Source organism: Papaver somniferum, unplaced genomic scaffold, assembly GCF_003573695.1.
Source record: "Papaver somniferum cultivar HN1 unplaced genomic scaffold, ASM357369v1 unplaced-scaffold_76, whole genome shotgun sequence".
Classification (NCBI taxonomy): Eukaryota; Viridiplantae; Streptophyta; class Magnoliopsida; order Ranunculales; family Papaveraceae; genus Papaver; species Papaver somniferum.
The window spans coordinates 382,393-402,931 of record NW_020650526.1 but is presented as its reverse complement, the minus strand read 5'-3'; the positions used below and the strand labels follow the sequence as shown (position 1 = coordinate 402,931).

General features: G+C 35.0%; 1 protein-coding gene across 1 annotated transcript; it reads left to right on the top strand.

The window, feature by feature from the left end:
• The first annotated feature begins 6,774 nt into the window (after positions 1–6,774).
• LOC113344326 (putative F-box/FBD/LRR-repeat protein At1g78760) lies at positions 6,775–9,579 on the top strand. Its single transcript, XM_026588329.1, has 4 exons — positions 6,775–7,956; positions 8,240–8,404; positions 8,517–8,564; positions 9,110–9,579. Exons 1-4 carry the CDS (start codon positions 6,964–6,966, stop codon positions 9,401–9,403), a joined length of 1,500 nt encoding a protein of 499 aa, XP_026444114.1. The 5' UTR covers positions 6,775–6,963; the 3' UTR covers positions 9,404–9,579.
• The last annotated feature ends 10,960 nt before the right edge of the window (positions 9,580–20,539 follow it).

Below are 20,539 nucleotides of genomic sequence, written 5' to 3'. Positions count from 1 at the left end.
CATCAGATTATTCTTAATGAACTTTCTAACATTCCACTAACTCTTTTTTATTGAATTCCATAAAAGTTTTGTGTCTAGATTAATCGTCGAATAATTTGAGAGAATGGCCGGAAAAGTTGCGGGAAAAATGGCAAGAAACATTCACATGTCGCCGGTCAACTAATGGTCAGACTAACAATCAACATGCGGTCAAAGTTGGACTATGAATAAACCTATTTGACTTTTCAATCCAGGTTTGGAAATCTGTTTGCAATAGACAAAGTGCAGCAAACCTCACGAATCCAAAACACTTACACTCATTTATCTAAGGAACCTGGATTACGAACCACCTCTCAAGAACAATCCAAAAAAAATCAAAGAAGGGTTTAGATATCTACATTGAGGAATCACTAAGTCTGAGATGAAGAGAATTTGTGATTTATATCTATCTCGTTCTTGATCTGAGATTACACAAACCTTAAAGATTAATAAGAAAAAAATCTGGATATAGGAACTATCAGGTAAAAGATAGTTTGGTCGAGCTTTCAAGAACCCATAAGTGAAGTCTTCAAAGTCCTAACCTAATTATGTTTCTCATAATAAACCTAGGTTTTAGCGGACGACTCTAGCTTAGCAACTAGGACAAAATAGTTCCAAGGATTGAGCAATCTTGTTGCGTGAGTCTTTCTATTTTAGATTTTCAAGGCTCCAGGTAGGTTTGGATTCAAGCCAACACTAATTTCTCAGTTTAACTGAAATTCTTATTAGGAATCCATGTAAACATGTGATATGTCTACCTTGAAGTTACATAGAAGAATATGCATTATGGTCCAGGGTTCTTGAACCGTGCACAATGATAGTTCATGGTGGAAAGTATGCCTTTTCCTAAGACCACGAGTTGGAGTATATGACTGACTGATACTGCCATTTAATCGAATTGAGATAGTTGTTGTCGATATGCACTGATGGATTAGAATCCTCCAGTCTTCACAAAATCCAAAAGAGGATAACATTTTATCAATAAAAGACCACTCCATTCTGTCGAATGCTTTCGACATATCCAATTTAAGAGCTACTAATCCTTGTCTTCTCTTATATTTCTTCATTGTATGGACTAACTCATGTGCCATAACTATATAGTCATTGATGTATCTTTTTGGTACATAGGCATCTTGAGTTGGAGATATTATGTTCTCCATCAGTGGCTTCATCCTTGTAACTAAAAGTTTCGATATTATCTTATAAATTATATTACAAAGACCAATTGGCTTGTAGTCATTTGGAGTAGTTGGATGTGAGATTTAGGTATTAAACATGAAACTGTATGATAAATATTAGATGGCATTGATTTGGTAATGAAAAATTGTTGCACAAGGTGAACAATATCACAGTAGACCACTGAGATTGAAGAAAACCAGCAGGGAATCCATCGGGACCCGGTGAATTCCAACTAGGAAGACTTTTAACCACTGTATAAATTTCCTCTTCAGAAAGAATTGAAATTAACATTTCATTTTCTTCCTCCTTAATGATCGGAGTAATTATATCAAATGAATCACTCTAAGAATATGCATTATGGTCCAGGGTTCTTGAACCGTGCACAATTATAAGCACAAGTGGTGTTTCATAACACTAAAGACTTAAACAATAGACCAAAATATTTTGTGAAAATTGTCGTCTTGGAAGTGTCTATGAGAGTTGTAGCACATGCAAACATAGTTATGAAATAGTATGTGACCTTATGCAATATTAGAACTGGGTAAGTATGTGTACTGGGTATTCATACATCTTGGCATATGCGTACCTTCCCTTATTCATGAATTCAAATCCAAGGGGTATGCATACAAGGTATGCGTAACTCTCTAGTTTGCGAAATTCTAGATTGACTAGTTATGTGTACCTTGCTTCATATAGTTCTGAAAACCCTTTTTAATAAATTTGAAAAATTCCAAATATCCATAGATAATATACATTGTTACTTGGGAAATTTCCAAATGATCGACTTGAAAAAAAAAAGTTCATAAACAATAAATTGTTTTTAACCAAGATTGATAAGGATCTAAGAACATCCATTGCTTGAATCAAATTTTAAGAGACTTATCAAGACAAGCTTGAACTCGAAATTCTTATTTGCAATATTAAGTTTACTAATATCCCATATACGATATAGTCTCGTAAGATATGATATGATATAAAGGTCTGACAAGCATCTTGGACCAATTGCATCGAAACCCATTAGAGCAAGTCTAATTAATGAAACTTGCAAACAAGAAGATTTGCGTATTTTACACCTACAACGGGACTAACAAATAAGTAAAATGGATGGAAAACCCCCCAAATATGAGGGTTTGTCAATCGAGTCTCAATTTGAGACGCTCGTCTCAAACTTAGCCGAGCATATCAACATAGGACGGTCGTCCTATACTGAGCCGAGACGAGACGGTCGACCTTAATTGAGCCGACAATGGCTACTCTCATCCACCGACTCTAATTTCACTCCCTATAAATACATCCATTTTCAACTACAATACCATACCTTCTCCATCCATAACTTCTTATAATTTCACTTTAGTCTTCATTTTTCATTCTCAATACCTTTCGGAAAAAAATCCAAAAAAAACAAACTATCATCAATGTTCGTGGTCCTAAGTTTACTGAGGAAGAAGATTTAGCAATTTCCACAGCTGATAGACACATTTTTGTGTCTAATTTGATCTCAATACTATATATTGTTGGCACTCGTTTTTGTACTAATATTGTGTTTTTATGTATTTTTAGGAAATAAACATTTTTGGAAAATTCGGCTCGAAAAGTTGATTTTGTCACCCGGAGGAAAAGTGTTATTCGGACTCCCAAGTTTGGATAAGGGGTAACATAATTACTAAGGGGCACCCCCAGGTCACCCAAGGCATCTGCTATTCGCACCCCAGTCCAGGATAAGGGGCACCTTCTTCAACAATTTGAAAACTGAAAATTGGCGGGAAACGAAGAACAGTTCTGCATGATGTTTGATCGAGAAAATGAAGAGGTTGGAATGCGATTAAATCGCTGAAAATTGGCATTAAGATGTGATATGACATAGGGAAGACATTTTGGGCATCGAATTTGATCTAATTTGGCTGGAAAGCTCGTTTTAATTCACGAGCCCAAAACAGAGCAACACGCACTGTAAGCAAGCAAAACTGGAGTTATAGCGTGCGTGGAGGAGTTCTACTAGCATTGGACGAGTGCTGAGGCGTGTAGAAGGCAATTGGGAGTGTGCATGAAGCAAGAGTACGTAAGAATCTTCTATTTTTGGCAATTATTCCCTATTTTTGGACAGCGGCAATAATGAAGATTATCTCGAGTTATGGCGAGATTAAACGCGCCTGTTGGGTATAAAAGGACCCCTTGGGTTTAGTATAGAGGTTGTCGAGAGTTTGGGTAAGCTTGGGAGGCCAGCAGAGAGGCGCAGGAGGAGTTGCAGGAATTGTACCTGCTGCTGCTGCTGCCATTAACAAAGCTCGAAGAACACGAAGAACACACCAGCAAAGACAGTCGTTCTTTGAATTGTGGAAAGACTAGCGGTCGTGGGTCTTAAAAGAAAGCGTCAACAGCAGTCTTATTTTTGCAGCGTCAACAGCAGTAGTCTTTTATCGTTCTTTTCTGGACGCCGTCTGTTGGTCGCAAAATCACTGTTTTCATTCTTTTCACTCTTTTAATCAACTTTTTGAGCTATAAACATGTATTTTGAGCAAGTGATTAATATGAGGAGCTGAACCCCAATACTGGGATGATGGAGGAAGCCATTTTTCATGCATGTGGTAATTTTATTTAATTCTTTTATGACTATTTGCACTTTTATTAATCGTTTTATGATTTTTATTAATTAGTTGTGATGTCGTTTGATGGTGTATGCTTAGACGTAAGAGCTTTTGATGCACCATGCTTGTGATTTACAATTGATGTTTTACAAAATCTATTTTTGGCAAATAAAAGAGTCAATATTTATAAGCTATAACTGTCTAGAATTGATAGTTGAATCGCATGAGTATAAGAATTGGTGGAATCCCGAGTCCTAGTCTCTTGATCATTGTGACACATATTTTGTACATATTTTTGGATTTTAAATCTTTACAAGTCCGAACAACGAACTTTTACTACCACTTTCAAAGCTATAACAACAACCTATGTTTTTCAAACAAGAGAAAGTATCCACAATGTTACGAATTAATCGCAAACAACTTTTTGGTATCAAGTTTTTTTAATGCTCCTTACAGAAATTGGGAATATAAGAAACCATGATGCTAATGTATTTTTGTTCGTTTTCAATCAATTTATCGTGTTTTCAACCAATTTCTTGGTACACTAATACAGATTAACCGAAATAGGCTTAACGGTGAAACTGAGCTGAAGTAATCCAAAGAACTGTAGCGACATGGAAATGAACTAACGAAAGACCTTTTCATATTTTAGTTTGTTCCAACATCCTTAGAGAACTTCACAGGTTCAACGCCTTCAGCCTTTTAAATGGTCCACCAGTCGTTCCGCAGCTACTCCATGAATGAGGATGTTGATTACCTGGCTTTTATGATTTAGTTGTAACTGAGTCTAATGTAACTTTATTTAATCTAATGTACTTTGATTCAAAAAAAAAGAAATGTTCAAATTGGTTATGCTTGTACACATGGTGCAAATAGAAAGACATTTCCATTAATTAAGCACAGTACAATATAATGATTGTGGAATCAGTTCATACACTTAATCAGTCCACTCCAACTGAAAACAGGAGGGACATTTACAGAAGTGTTTTCCAAATGTGTCTTCTTATGTTGAAGTATGCAACTGCATAAAATATTTTCAACCGGGGATTGAGCTTCCGCTAACTAACTGTGTTGTAAACTCTACTTCGGTCGTGTTGTGATTTCTTCAACTTTGGTTTAAGTTTCAAGTTTTTTCATAATGATGCTATCTTTTTTATCTTCTTTCTCCTTCACAACATCAACTAGCATGCGTGGTTCTTCACGACAGTTAGGATCTTGACATTGCAAATACCTAAGATTTTCTGGTTATGATTCATTAATCATTTTGTTAGATGAACAACCTAGTTTTGGACATTTAGAATACATCCAAGGGCATTGCATCAGATTATGGTCATCCATGAAACATAATGGACAAACCGCTTTTGCTCCACACATAGTAATTATTTTTCTTTACTTTTAGAAAACATGGTGTTGGTTGAGAACGTTTTTGGTTGAGAATGTTTTGGTTGTGTTTGGAAAATATTGGTTGCAATGTATGATTTATATGAGGAAAAATATGACCGTTATAATAAAGTCGCTATCTCGTCTCACATTCAAACAACCGTCCTTGATTGAGCCGACAACGACTAGTCTCATCCAAGACTCTTATTCCACTTCATATAAATTTCAAACGATTTCAGCTCCAGACCACACATTTTCTATCTTAATAATTCTTTCTCAAACTTCTGTAAAAAAAATCTGAAGAAAATGTCTACTAGAATTCATAGACCTAAATTCACTCATGAAGAGGATTTAGTTATTTGTAAAGCCTATATTTTTCATACAATAGAAAATGTTATGCGTGATCAAACCATGTTGCACACGTCTATTTGGCATAACATTTTCATAACGTTCGTTTCATAAATGGGGAACCCAGGAAACCGAGATGCTAGTGGACTGTATGCTTGTTTTAAATCAATTGATCATGTGGTCAAGCGATTCATAACATAAATTGATCGAGAAAAATTTAACGGTGTAATTGAAGCAGAAGTTACCCAAATAGCTCTAGATGAATGGCAGGGACTCTCGGCAAACCTTTTCTTTATGAAGCTTGTTTCAACATACCTAAAGATGGTCCATCTGAGTCACATATGTACTGCACCCGAAAAGCTCTCCCTTTATTTATTATGGAAGAAGATGTTACTCTTATTCGATGTTGGCTACATATTGTAACGAAAAATATGACCAGTGACTATTTCTAGGAATGGGTGTGTCAAAGGTTCGTAGCATTGCGAAATGAACATTTACGAAATAGCTAGAGCCTTAAACTAAGATTCTCATTCATCAATAGGGATGTCAGACGTTATACAGAAGTTTTGTGGATGGTTCACCGTGATAATTCTGGATTGTCCAACGAAGAACTGGTGAGTATCTTATTACCTTTGTCCTCATTGAAAAACTACATCATAGTTTACTTAAAATCATATTAACTTGTTGTTTATATGTTTTTTCAGAAAACCATGGCTCAAGCCAGTTTATTGAAGAAAACGGAAAAGAATTTAAGTATTTTGAATGTTATGACCACGATAAGGTTTATGTCCCTGGATTTGATATAGTTTGATGTTATTGTTGTCGATATGAATACAAGTTACTTTATATGAAATCTAAATGTAATAAGTATTGCTTAATATAAATAGAGTCTAATTTAAGGTATAAATATTTTCATTGTCTATCCACTTGGACAAGTAAACCAACATATTCGATGGTTCCCACTAGAATTGCTCTTACCAACAACCAAGTTGGTGTGGACAACCATACCATCAAAAGTACACTTTTTCTTGAGAATAACATTCATCAAAGACGTATGGACCCTCGACGAATCCGGAAATTGCTATTTGCAGTTCACTTAACTGTCATGTTACCGTAATTTCTTGGCATACCAATCCAACTATGTGTATAAATTCATGGGTATCACATACCCTCTTATAATAGCCCAGCCCATAAGCCAAATAACCCAAATGCAAATGCGAATGCAAATTGCAAAGTAATCGAAATTTATTTCCCGCAAATGAAAATAAATGAAAATTTCATTTTTTTATCGAGGTCTAGGGTTATGCTACAGATAACTGCTTCCTTGCAGTTTCCGTCCATCCTTCTCCTTCTCTAATCGAAATCATTCGACATCGATGGTTCTGGATTTACTCATTTCAGGTATTTCTCACACACTCTCTGTAATTTAATTTGTTAGGGTAAAACAAGATCCATGGAAGAAGAATCAGAAATTTCTCCAATTTCAGATTACAATGGAGAAGAAGAAGTAGATAGACTCAGCAATTTACCCGAATCTCTGATTCACCATATTCTATCTTTCACTGACATGAAATATTCAATTCAAACTAGCGTCTTGTCAAAGAGATGGAGATATATCTGGACTCCACTCCGAACCCTATCTATGAAATACTCTACACCCAGAAAGTTACATAAAGATGTCGATGCCTATATGTATTTTGTAGAAAGAGTACTCATGCTTCGTGATAATGCTTGTGATATACAAAAGTTTCATCTTATTTGTCAAAAATATGTGGAGCCGTTTACTGAAATAAACTTTCCGCTTGAGACTTGGATGCTTGGTGTCGTAAGACGTAACGTTCAAGATCTTTTACTTAATCTTCCTCTACCTGAAGAATCCGTGTTGCCTCCATGCATCTTTACTTGTAAGTCGTTGATGAAGTTGGTGTTGTGTTGCTATGGTTGGAAACTGACAGCGGTTACTTTACCTAAATCGTTTGATTTGCCTAAACTCAAAACTCTGAAGCTTAAAGGGCTTACAATTTATGATATAGACTTGACCAATAAGTTCTTGTCAAGCTGTCCTGTGCTAGAATCCTTGGCAATAACAAGGTCAAGTGTGAATCTAACTGATATTAAGGCTCCTAACCTCAAGTACTTGACATTAAAGCACAACGAGTATAATGCAATAGCAGGGCTGAAAGTCAGGTTTTATGCTCCAATTCTCACATCATTCATTTGTGAAAGTGACATGACTCATCAATTTGACTATGCTCTGGAGAACATTTCTTCTCTAGTTAGTTGTGATATTACAATGGCGATAGACTGCACCGAAAAAGATGAAGAACCAGGGGCGTATGAAGACTTTACTGCAGAGGATAAGGTACAATATGCTCAAAAGATGATGAAATTGCTGAGGGCTGTTCGTAGTGTCAAAGATCTCATATTATCACGTTGGCTCATAAAGGTATAATCCATTACTTTCTCTTCCAGATAGATTGCTTAAATTATAAGATCTCAGTTTTTCATTTCAGGCAAAATAAAACAAGATTGAATCCCAACTCCTATATCTGAAACCTGCAATATTGCAAAATATGGATAGTTGTCTTGTTCTTTTCCCTTATTGTAGTTGTTAATGTTTGATAATGGCGCTAGATGTATATCTGTTTTGTGGAAAGTGGATTAGTCACTTGCCTGATGGCTACCTCGTCTTTACTAAGTTATTGTCACTTGCCTTTTCATGTGGGAAGGTTATGTCTGAAGTCCCTGAATTACTGGATTGTCACACTTTCGAATATACGAATCTGAGGGGTATGACGCTACGACCGTTTCTTTCTAAAGAATGCTTTCGTACAATAACATACTTATTGAAGATTTCTCCTAACATAGAGATTCTTTGCGTGGTTATAAACGAGGTAATAATGTACTACTTGATACTAGGCAATGCCGTTGTATAATTATGTTATATACGTTCTGCTTTCAAGGTCAATTTGCCATCTTTTAACACCGCTGTTTTTCATAATCAAGAGTCTCGATGATGATGATGGGCTGCCGAAGTATCCATTATGTGATGAGGTAACTCTCATGAACTATTCCTTATTTTTTTCATCTGATGAGAGAATTATAGACACCCATACGTATCCAATCTAAACCTGCATACAAATGCTCGCGTTCCTTATCTTTGATGTTTTTCAAGTCCTCCTAGCAAAATCTTAGGATAATTTCAAGCCACATGAAAGTATCCACCTAGGCGAATGATCTACCACATAGTTAGCAACCCTGTAGGCACAAGATACTCCTAATCTCAAATCCTATGAACAGCCTATTATAGGTGTCAGGAATTCAGACGTAAACCGAATTGCCTTCAAATCCTCGTACATCACATCCTAAAAGATAATAGAACGTGTATGTAATGACTTGAAAGTTAGCTAACCCATCCATAGAGATTCTTTTTTATTTGAACGATCAATAGAACCAGTCTTAGTGATAATAGGAGTATGGCAGTATGCCCTTTTTTCCTCCTTGCCAGTCGTTCTTACTATTGTTTCTTTTGTATTTCAAAGTTTAAGATGAAGTTCTTAATTTGATGTTCTAAATATCTTTCTGTTGGTCTTGTCTAGATAAATGACGAATCGCCAGATATAAGTGATGACTGGGAAACAGGATTGTCATTGCCATGCTTTTTATATAACCTAAAAATTGTCAGGATTCATAATGTCAAGGGGCGCATAAATGAACTCAAGTTTCTAGAGATTTTGTTAAAGAATGCCCCGGTTCTAGAGTATTTGGTCCTTTACTGTGACTGGGATCAAGACGCAGGTAACATAGCAATCACAAGACGAATGAAGAAATTCACTGAGAAGCTTATCAAATTTCCAAGAGCAGCTCCATATGTCACATTCATGTGCTTGTAGATTCAGGACTACAACGTATAAAATTTCAAGTTCTTTTTTAATTATATTGAATCAATTTTTTAGATAGTAGATGAGTGAAATATTTAAAAATAATAGTTAAATTTCAAGAGATTTTGATGATGGACTTATTCAGAGGTTTTCAGGGTTACCAAGATTTTGATAAAATTTTATTTTCATGTGGACTGAGTTACTTGATAGTGTTGGAAGTATGCAAGTCATAAAGCTTGTGTATTACCAGTTGATGTGGGTTTGAGTGCTTCAAGATGTGTTTTTGGTCTTGGATTCCGTAATTGCGGTTGCCAACTTGCCGACTTTGTTTGTGATGTGGATTTGACGCTCAGGCCCAAAAAGAAATAAACTCTTATTCTCTGGCTGGCTTAGCCGGAAAAGAAGTTATTTTTTTTTAGATCCATCAACAACCTAAAAACTCAATCCCATAAAAATAGCGTTGTCATTGAAGCTCAAAAAAATCTGCTGAAATTATTAAAGTTCAAGCTTCTAAAATTAGGTCTCTTGAAGAAAAGTATGCTCAGCTCACTGATGAACATGAGAAGTCTCTTGATAGAGAACGAGAACTCTATGGTATTATTGAGTCTTTTTCTAACAATATCGAAAACCTTGTTCAAGAAACTACTCTGCAGCGCGAAAATTTTAGTATGATTGAAGATACTGTTAAAGAAGACTCAATTAGAGAAGAACGTTTAATCAAGACTCATGCATCAGAATTGAACGGTTGTCGTGTTGAAAAAGAGAAACTTGTTGCATCTCTTTTACTAGCCCAGGAACAATGTAACTCCTTGAAAAGAGAAAACTCTGTTTTAGTGAATAAGTCTTCTTCAGTGCCCATTCCTAATACTCATGAGGTATTACCTAGCATGGAGAAAATTATTCCTAAGGAATTATCTGCTAAGAAAATTTTGCGTAAGTTGCAGATATCAGAAAAGGCTTTGAGTCATAAAAGGGATTCTTCTAAGGTTTCTTATCCACGGATATGTTCATTCTGTGTGAAAAGAAATCATAATGTTATACATTGTTTTGGTAGAAAGAAACAAATTTCTGATCTTCAAAATATGCTTTTTTTTTACAGTCGACAGAGTAAATTGTCTGACGACATCTACAATGGATAACATTCCTGCTGAAAACAAGAAATCTCATAAAAAAGGTTTCCAAGGTTACTCCTCTAGAAATCTTTACAGGAATCGTGTTCTTCATAATGGTGCAACTTCTTACACCACTCATGTACACATTCCCAGAGTTTATGAGAATACGTCTAGTTGGCCTAAGTCTAAGAGATGGGATTCTCGTAATCTTTATTATCTGGAACGGATCTCATGAGGTCCTAGACTTAATCCGCAGAAAAATCCTTCTGACGGAGTTTCAAAAAGGTCAATGTCTAATTCTTCTGGAATAAGATATAACCAAAGGAAGGTAAGGAATACACGACATGAACACTCAGAAGGTATTTACAACGCTTCCCTCAATATGCATAGTGGGATTACATCTCACTATGTTACTTAGTTATAGGTAAATTCATCTTTGAAACTAACTTGAGAGTTGCAAGGATGATATTTGTGGGATACTCAAGTTTGTTGTATGATACCGTCTGATTTTGTGTTGCATGTTGAGTCATATCTTGACTCCTAGTAACTGATGTATCTTGTTGATCTTTTATGTGCTCTAATTTAAAGTGAATCTTCTAATTATTGAGTTATGAAAATCTATGAGATGGCTGAAAACAGATAGCGTATTTCCTTTTTCTGGATCTTAGTTGACCCATTTACTTTCCGTAACCGGTCCGTGAACGTCCGTGAACTCTTCTTCCTAAGAGTTTTTATAGGGTTTCTATAAAAAGGGATTCCTTCGTTCTCTTGTTTTCGAATATATATATACTCCCTACGTCCCTAATTAGATGACCTAGTTGTAGTTTGCACAATTTTTAAGACAAGGATGTTAGTAAAACTTAGAAATGATTTATCTCTTAAACTATATCACGTTTTTCGTAAACTTTATACCGTTGAAAAGTATTTTAAAACACCTACGTAACGAATATAAACATAACTATCAAATTATACATATTTCTTATAGTAACAAAAATAGGTCATCTATTTATGGGACAAAACTTAAAACCAAGTAGGTCATCTAATTAGGGACGGAGGGAGTATTATATTGTTCTCCATCCCTATCATAAAATAAAATGGATAACTCTTCAAGATCTCAGGAAGTGGTGGATCTTGATATGGAAGAAGACATTAAAGGTTGCAGCTCGGTTCAAGAACTTTTTTTGAAAAAGATGATTGCAAGAAAAGAGTACAACTCCTGGATTACTGAATCTTTCAAGGATTTAATTCATTTTCAGAATGACTCTAAGGTCGAATTCGCAGATCTTCAGCTGCAAATAAATTATCTAATTGTTGGTCAGACCAAAATCCTTGAAAATCAAAAAGTCTTGATACGGAACCAGAAGAAACTTATCTCTGTTTGTATCAAGGCCAAGCAACTTTCTCGCATTGTTGATCAAAAGGAGAATGTTCTAACTCATAAACATGGAGTTTCTACGGTCAAAAGAATCAAGGATATCAAGGATATGATGGAGTCAGAGGTATGAAGTTATCAAAGAGGTCTGAACGTTTTGTCTAGGAAACTTCTTTTTGAGAATTTATTCTTATGTTTAAGAAGGAGAACTAGGGTTTGGAATAGCATTAATTGTGATTACACATAGCTATTTCAACGATTTTCATCTTGCAATGTTTTTAGATTTATTTATTTAAATTCTAGAGTTATTTGGAAGATGATTTTTGCAGTATTTAATCTTTTTGATTTCATATATTGCAATTGCCTATGAGATACATGTGTTTACGTTCGTGAACTGTGCTTATCTCATATATGCTCAAAAGTTAAGTCTATTGTGTCTTTATACAAATATTGATGAAAGATAAAAATGAATTTTTGAAATATTCCGCAGAATTGATTTTTCCCTGATCCACTTTTATGTGAAAGTTGAAAAAGCGGGGGTCTAACAACCACACCCAATATTTCGTTTAGGCAATATATATGGACTAACTCTAATATAATTCCAAGAGAATCAACTAGACACTCAGACTCAATCAAGAAAAACATATCCAAGAGTTATATCTCTATTTCTCAAATCAATCTGCAATCGAACAGATAGAAATCCATGAGACGGATTAATATGAGAACTAACTTGGATGGTACCAAAGACCAATATCCAAGCGTCAATCAATTATATAGAAAATATAATGCGGAAAAGAAATAACACAGACACATAAGTTTTGTTAACGAGGAAACCGCAAATGCAGAAAAACCCAGAACCTAGTTCATATTTAAACACCACACTGTATTAAGCCGCTACAGACTCTAGCCTACTACAAGTTAACTTCGGATTGGAATGTAGTTGAGCCCTAACCAATCTCACACTGATTAAGGTACGTCGCGTTCCTTACGTCTCTGAATCCTAGCAGGACTCTACACACTTGATTCCCATATCCGATCTCACCCACAACTAAGAGTTTCTACGACCCAAAGTCGAAGACTTGATAAACAAATCTGCCTAACACAAAAAAGAGTATTGAATAGATAAATCTGTATCTCACAGAAATACCTACGAGTTTTTGTTCCTTCTTTTGATAAATCAAGGTGAACAAGAACCAATTGATACATCAGACTTATATTCCCGAAGAACAGCCTAGTAATATCAATCACCTCACAATAACTTAACCGTATGGTAGCGGAACAAGATATTGTGGAATCACAAAAAATGAGACGAAGATCTTTGTGTGATTGCTTTTTATATCTTACCTACCGAAGATTAAATCTCAATAAAATCTTAGAGAAGATAATACTCAATACGATAGAACAAAGTAAGATCAGAACACGCAACTACAGAGAAAATAGTTGGGTCTGGCTTCAGAATCCCAATGAAGTCTTTAAGTCGTTAACCTATAATGGTTTTAGGAAAAACCTAGGTTAAAGGAGAATCGACTCTAGTCGCAACTAGTATCACACATGAGGTGTGGGGATTAGGTTTCCCAGTTGCTAGAGTTTTCCCTTATATAGTCTTCAAATCAAGGTTTGCAATTAATGTTACCTTGGTAACAAAGCATTCAATATTCACCATTAGATGAAAATCTGATTAGATTTAAGACAATATGTTTCAACCGTCAGATGGTCTTGGCTTGTTACACACGAATGAAATGTACCTTCATTTAGATATGGGTAACCGTACCTAAACGTGTACACATAGTTGGCTCAACAATGTACCTTCTTAATCAAAACTAGTTCAAATGACTCAAATGAAACTAGTTATAGAGTTGTTCAATTTTTTTTATTCTCATAGAAGTATACAAGACACAATGAAAGCAAAATTGGTTTTGATTCACTCGAATCAATTCATGAACATTATAGCCACGGTTTGCAAAGATTGAATTCCTTATTATATAAATGTATTTGTTCATGAGTATGTAAACATACATAACCGATTTTAGAACTTAACCCACTCAAGTATGCAAACGGGTACGCAAACCTAAGTTCCCGGACTTGGTCTTGTTTGCCAGTATGCAAACGGGTACGCATACTGTCGTTCATGACCGAACTCAGTTGAAATTAGTATGCATACGAGTATGCATACTATAGTTCCCGGACTTCAACTGTTGAATCAGTACGTATACGAGTATGCTAACTAAATTCCCGGACTTGGAATACACTTGAAACAGTTAGCATACAAGTACACATACTGTGTTATATCCAAACAATGGTTAATTTTTCTAAACTCCCATTTCAATCATTGAAACATTCTTGGAAGACGAGAATAGCTGTCTCACACAAACTATTAGCTTCAAAGCAATTTTAAAGTGATCAAATGATCAATACGAAAAATTCTGAGTCTACATCAAATGAATGTCTCACACAAATCATATAAGATGTTACCAGGCGATTTTCACATGATCATCTTTTGACTTTCGTCAAGAATTAAAGATGAACTTGGTTATAGCGAAAGCTTACCAACACATATTTCGAGAAATATGTTAGCGAAACTCAGCTCGAGATATCAAATGTGTATAATGGAAAGTCTATTTAGCTATACGACTTTTGTCTAAATATTAGAATAGAAATATACTTCTGAGTGATAGAGGAGTTCAAGTCTCCACATACTTTTTGTCGATGAAGTTCCACAAGCTCCCCTTAGTAGTTCTTCGTCTTCAATCGATGAACGCCGTGAATTCTATAGCTCAACTACACATTTTATCCTAATCCGAGACATAGCTATAAGTAGACTAGATATTAAGACTTATAGTTTTGATAACTAAACTTGACAAACAAGCTTGAGATAGCAACGCTTGCGAGTTAGACCGAGCAGTGCTCTAAAAAAAGTACTGTATGACTCCGTAAGTTTTCTTATGTTGAGTGTTTCCGATTAAATTAATCAATAAAGTCTCCTTGTGGTTAATTTATTCGATTTTATTGGATACAAATGGTTTGTTAACATCCAAAGAAATCCTTTTTTTCTTGTAAAAGTAAGGTCGCTCATGTTTTTATCTTGGGAATGACATCAAATGGGGGAGATTTCTTAATTGAACTTGTGCTTAATTGCCATATCTTTGTGGAGAGTGCGGCTCTGGAATATTTTAGGAGTTATCTTGTATCTTTATATACTCCTTGATGAATACACTAAGTTTAGACTATGTGAAATCATCGAAACAAAGTTGATATGTTCTCTTTTAGTCATGAAGTATCTTTTTGAAAATTTCATTATGATCCCGTAGTTTTCGTACCTTTGCCAATTTATATTGACAATATGGGGGAGAATTGTTTGGTAGTTTACACTACATACATATGGTTTACGAATCATTATGTAAGGGGGAGTGGTTTTCATTGTAAGATGAAGTATTGACTAAGGGAGCGTGATACATATTACCATATAGTATTATTTCAAAGTTGTGATACAATTGGACTTTGATTATCTATAATAATACTATGACACTGTATAACAATAATTGAGAACATTAGTTTTCTTATCGTTATGGCTACGGATCTTCAACAACAATGATGCTGAGTTGAACACGTTCAGAATCGTTGGAGTACTTGGAGTAACGAAGAATTCAAGGAATGTTGAAGATCCAAGGAAATCAAGCATGATGGATGAGAAGCAACAAACTTTATTTATTTTGTAATCCATATGTATTGATAGTTTTGTCACTAAAATTGAAAAATGGGAAGATTGTTAGAGCACTGCTCGGTCGAACTCGCATTGCTATCTCAATATTGTTTGTCAATCTTAGTTAATCAAAACTATATACTTGATTTCTAGTCTACTTATAGCTATGTCTCGGATTAGGATATAATGTGTAGTTGAGCTTTAGACTTCACGACGTTCACTAATTGAAGAAGAACATCTACTGAGGAGCTTGGAGGAACTTCATCAACAAAAGGTTTGTGGAGACTAAAACTTATGAGACTAAGCGTATAACTATATAGACTTTTACATTAAACACATTTGATATTTCGAGACGAGTTTATCTATTTCTCGAAATATGTGTCGGAACCTTTCTGCTTTAACTATGTTCATCATATTCTTGACAAGTTTAGTTGGAAACAATTTATTTGTTGGAAATATTTGTTGGAAACTAAATGTTAAGTCAAAAGATGATCATGTGAAAATTACCTTGAACATCTTACATGATTTGTGTGAGACAACCATTTGATGTTAGCTTGGGAAGTTTCGTATTAATCATTCGATCACTTGAAAATTACTTGAAGCTAATAGTATGTGTAAGATTACAATTGTCATCTTCTAAGTATGTTTCAATTATTGAAATGAGAGTTTAGAACAATTACCCATGTTTGGATATAACACGGTATGCATAACTAATATGCGAACTGTATTGTGATGATTCAGGTCCGGAACTCTTGTTTACGTACCTAGTATGCGAATGGATTTACCTGAGAAGGTATGAAACTCTTGTTTGCATACCTAGTATGCGAACGGGTTTACCTAAGTTGGATTCGGAATGGTTGTTCGCGAACCGGGTTTGCGAACGGCTTGTCTAGGCCAAGGTCCGGAGCTTTTGTTCTCATACCAAGTTTGCAAACACAGTCGTAAAGTTCTATAATCTGTCATGTACGATTCTCATACTCATGAACTAAAACATTTATGATTTAAGGAATGCACTCTTTGCAAACCGTGGTTTAGTGTTCATGAATTGATTCTTGTATAAGTACTTTGTACGACTACGAATCAAATCGATTTCGATTCAATTTGTTCATATATTTTTCTATGAGATAGTGAACAACTTTATTTGAAACACAATTAGATTCATTTGATTATATTTCATGATTGATTGATCATCATATTTGATCTAAAAGTGTTAGATGAATACGGCTAAGACAAAAGTGTTCATATGGCTAACTTCAGTTAATTGTTATTGAGCCAACTCAATATACACGTTTAGGTACGGTAAACCATATCTAAATATAAGTATTTTTCATTTGTGTGTAACAATCTAAGACCATCTAACGGTGGAGATTGATTGCTTTATTTTTAAACAGACTTAGCTTGAATCTTAAATCAGAATTTCATCTAATGGTGAATATTGAATGATTTAGTTTTGATTGTAAGAAACCCTGATTTGAAAGACTATATAAGGGAGAACTCTACCAACTGGAAAACCTAATCCCCACACTTCTATGTGTTCCTAGTTGCAAACTAGAGTCGATTCTCTTTTAACCTAGTTTTTTCCAAAACCATTATTAGGTTAACGACTTGAAGACTTCATTGGTATTCGTGAATCCAGATCCAACTATTTTCTTTGTAGTTGCGTATTTTGATCTTAGTTGTTCTATCGTGTTGAATTTATCTTCTCTAAGATTTACTTGAGATTTGTCTCCGATACGTAAGATGTAAAAAGTAATCACAAAATTTCTTCGTCTCAGACTTGTGATTCCGCAATAACTTTTCCTGTTAATCAATTGGGTTATTATGAGGTGACTAATATATTCTAGGTTGCTCTTCGAGATTATAAGACCGGATTATTACTTGGTTCCTGTTCACCTTGATTTTATCATGAGACGGAACAAAATTAGAATAAAGAATAGACATATCTGTGGGAGACAAATTTGTTTATAAGTCTTCGACTTTGGGTCGTAACAACTCTTAGTTGTGGGTGAGATCAGCTAAGGGAATCAAGTGCGCAGAATCCGGCGTGGTTCTAGAGGCGTAAGGAACGCCACTGTACCTTAATCGGTGTGAGACTTGGTTAGGGATCAACTACATTTCAGTCCGAAGTTAACTTGTGGTAGGCTAGAGTCTGTAGTGACTTAATACAATGTGGTGTTCAAATCTGGACTAGGTACCGGGGTTTTTCTGCATTTGCGACTTCCTCGTTAACAAAATTTCTGGTGTCTGTGTTATTTCTTTTCCCCATTATATTTTTATATAATTGAAATATCACAGGTTGTGCGTAATTCAATCATTTGATAATTCCGACCTTGTTTGTTGGATATAACTTGATTGACATTTGCGCATTGGTCTTTTGTACCGTCCAAGTTATTTCTCATATCAATCAGGCTCGCGGATTTCTGTTTGATTTGCTAATTGTATTGAGAAAGAGATATAAACTCTTTGATATAATTCTTGATTGATTCTCGCTTTTAAGTTGGTGCTCTCGGAATTAAATTGGAGTTTAGTCCATACAGATTGTCGAACGAATTATTAGGTGTGGTTGTTATACCCCCGCTTTTTCAGCACCATAAAACACAAATGTACAGAAGGAAATCAGGCAATATACGGATTAGCAAACAAAGCGGCGGAGATAACAAAATATGAATTTATCAACAACAATCCAGATTATAAAATGCCCCTATGTATTAGTCCTATTGTAACGGCTGACTATATGGGTACAATATACCCTCGTGTAATTGCTTCTTAATTTAATAAATTATCATGCTTCAAAAAATAAAAAATGAAAATAAGAAAATTCGAAATTTCAAAGTTTGAGAAAATGTATTTCTGGGGCTACTTTCACAATCAGTAGATAACTAATTTGCCAAATTACAGATTATGAATGTAGAAAATTTCTAAATTTTCTAAATTTGGGAAAATTTATTGCTGGAGCTACTTCGATAATCTGTAGATATATAACTTGACAAAACTAACGAATATGAAAGTAGAAAATTAAATTTATTTGGGGTTTATTATACAACTGATGCAAGGTATGTAAGAATTTTCACAGAAACATGTCGCACTACAGTTGTTGATGTTTAATCTATATAAAGCAATAAGGGTGTGCAAGTCCATTAGTGGCGCCAAATGATAATGGGCAGTCTTGTTTCATTGTTCCACATAACACCAATTGAAATGGTTAAACATGATTTTAATCAATAAACAAAGATATTGAGAGAACACGTATTTTAGATCTTTTTTCCTGGTATAATATTTCATATGACATTTACCAGTTCAAAAAAAAAAGGACATTTACCATGCACAAGTTATCCAATGCTTACATTGTCTACTTCGAGTTGGGTGTCCAACAAACGGATGATGCAGTCTAGTCCGTGAAAACATTCGGTTTTAAAAAAGGGAAAAATACAGTTTAGTCCAAAATCCTGTCCAAATATACTAGTTAGTCGTAACACATTTAACTAGGTACAAATTAGTCCTTTTTTATGGAAAGTACATAAATAACCTTTCTGATTTACAATTTAGTCCAAATATTTGCAGTTTAGTCCAAAGTAACTTATGATGATATCAACAATTTTAAATAATATAAAAAATAAATAAAATCAATTTATCTTTCGAACCATTTGTCCAAAATTCGCAAACTTTATATATTCAGAAAGCTCTTTCCGAGAGCTACAAAAAGAGTACCCATATGACTATATAATTCTCATTTAAAAGAAAAACTTAGTTTACATTGGTGTAAAAATATGTACACATCTACAAAAAATACAACCCGTTTACAACCCAAACTCCTTATCAACACCAGCTCCAATGCTCAAGCACTCTTAACCCTGCTGCTGCAAACAACTACAACAATTCAAGCATTCAACTCAAATTTTTTTATCCGTTTATGTAGCTTTCCAATCTTAGCTGCACTTCTTTGCAGCAACACTACCCATCCAACAACAACATAATTCCTGCTCCTCAGTACCACCAACATCACACATTTCAGATTTCATCTTTGCAATTCAATCGGCATTTCATATTTATTCACCAAATTACCACTTCAGAGTAATACCATTAGTTACTCAGCTGCACAATTCCTTGTACAACAACATAGAAGCAAACCCATTCTTCCAAATTTCCCATAGCATCACCTGCAATTACTTCTTAGCCAGCTGCAACTCATTTCGTTATTAGCTTACTCACGCAACTCATTTCGTTATTGCTTCATAGCCATCTCAACTCATCACCTGCAATTGCTTCATAACAATACAGAACGCTTCTTCATTTCGTAATTAGCTTACTCACTGCAGACTCTAAATTTTTGTGTAAAATTTCTTGGTAAGTAGTGATAGTAGAGAAGATTGATGGAAGAATGCAAACCATAAAATGTCTCTCATAAAATGCAAACCATATGGTAATCTTGCAACCTGAGTTCAGTAATAGGTTGCAGTTTCATCCAATATGATATATATTTGACACCTCAAACCTCGTCGGGACGAGAACATCGGGTCTGTATATGGTAATCTTGCAACCTGAGTTCAGTAATAGGTTCCAGTTTCATCCAATCTGATATATTTGACACCTCGAACCTCGCCGGGACGAGAACATCGGGTCTATATATGGTAATCTTGCAACCTGAGTTCAGTAATAGGTTGCAGTTTCATCCAATCTGATATATTTGACACCTCGAACCTCGCCGGGACGAGAACATCGGGTCTGTATGTGGTAATCTTGTAACCCGAGTTCAGTAATAGGTTGCAATTTCATCCAATCTGATATATTTGACACCTCAAACCTCGCTGGGACGAGAACATCGGTTCTGTATATGGTAATCTTGCAACCTGAGTTCAGTAATAGGTTGCATTTTCATCCAATATGATATATTTGACACCTCAAACCTCGCCTGGACGAGAGTATCGGGTCTGTATATGGTAATTGCAACCTGAAATCAGTAATAG

Excerpts from the sequence above, each read along its gene's own strand:
- LOC113344326 (XM_026588329.1), top strand. The coding sequence starts at position 6,964 with ATGGAAGAAGAATCAGAAATTTCTCCAATTTCAGATTACAATGGAGAA. Across the intron at positions 7,957-8,239 it reads TATCACGTTGGCTCATAAAG|GTTATGTCTGAAGTCCCTGA; the intron begins GTATAATCCATT and ends TCATGTGGGAAG. Across the intron at positions 8,565-9,109 it reads AGTATCCATTATGTGATGAG|ATAAATGACGAATCGCCAGA; the intron begins GTAACTCTCATG and ends GGTCTTGTCTAG.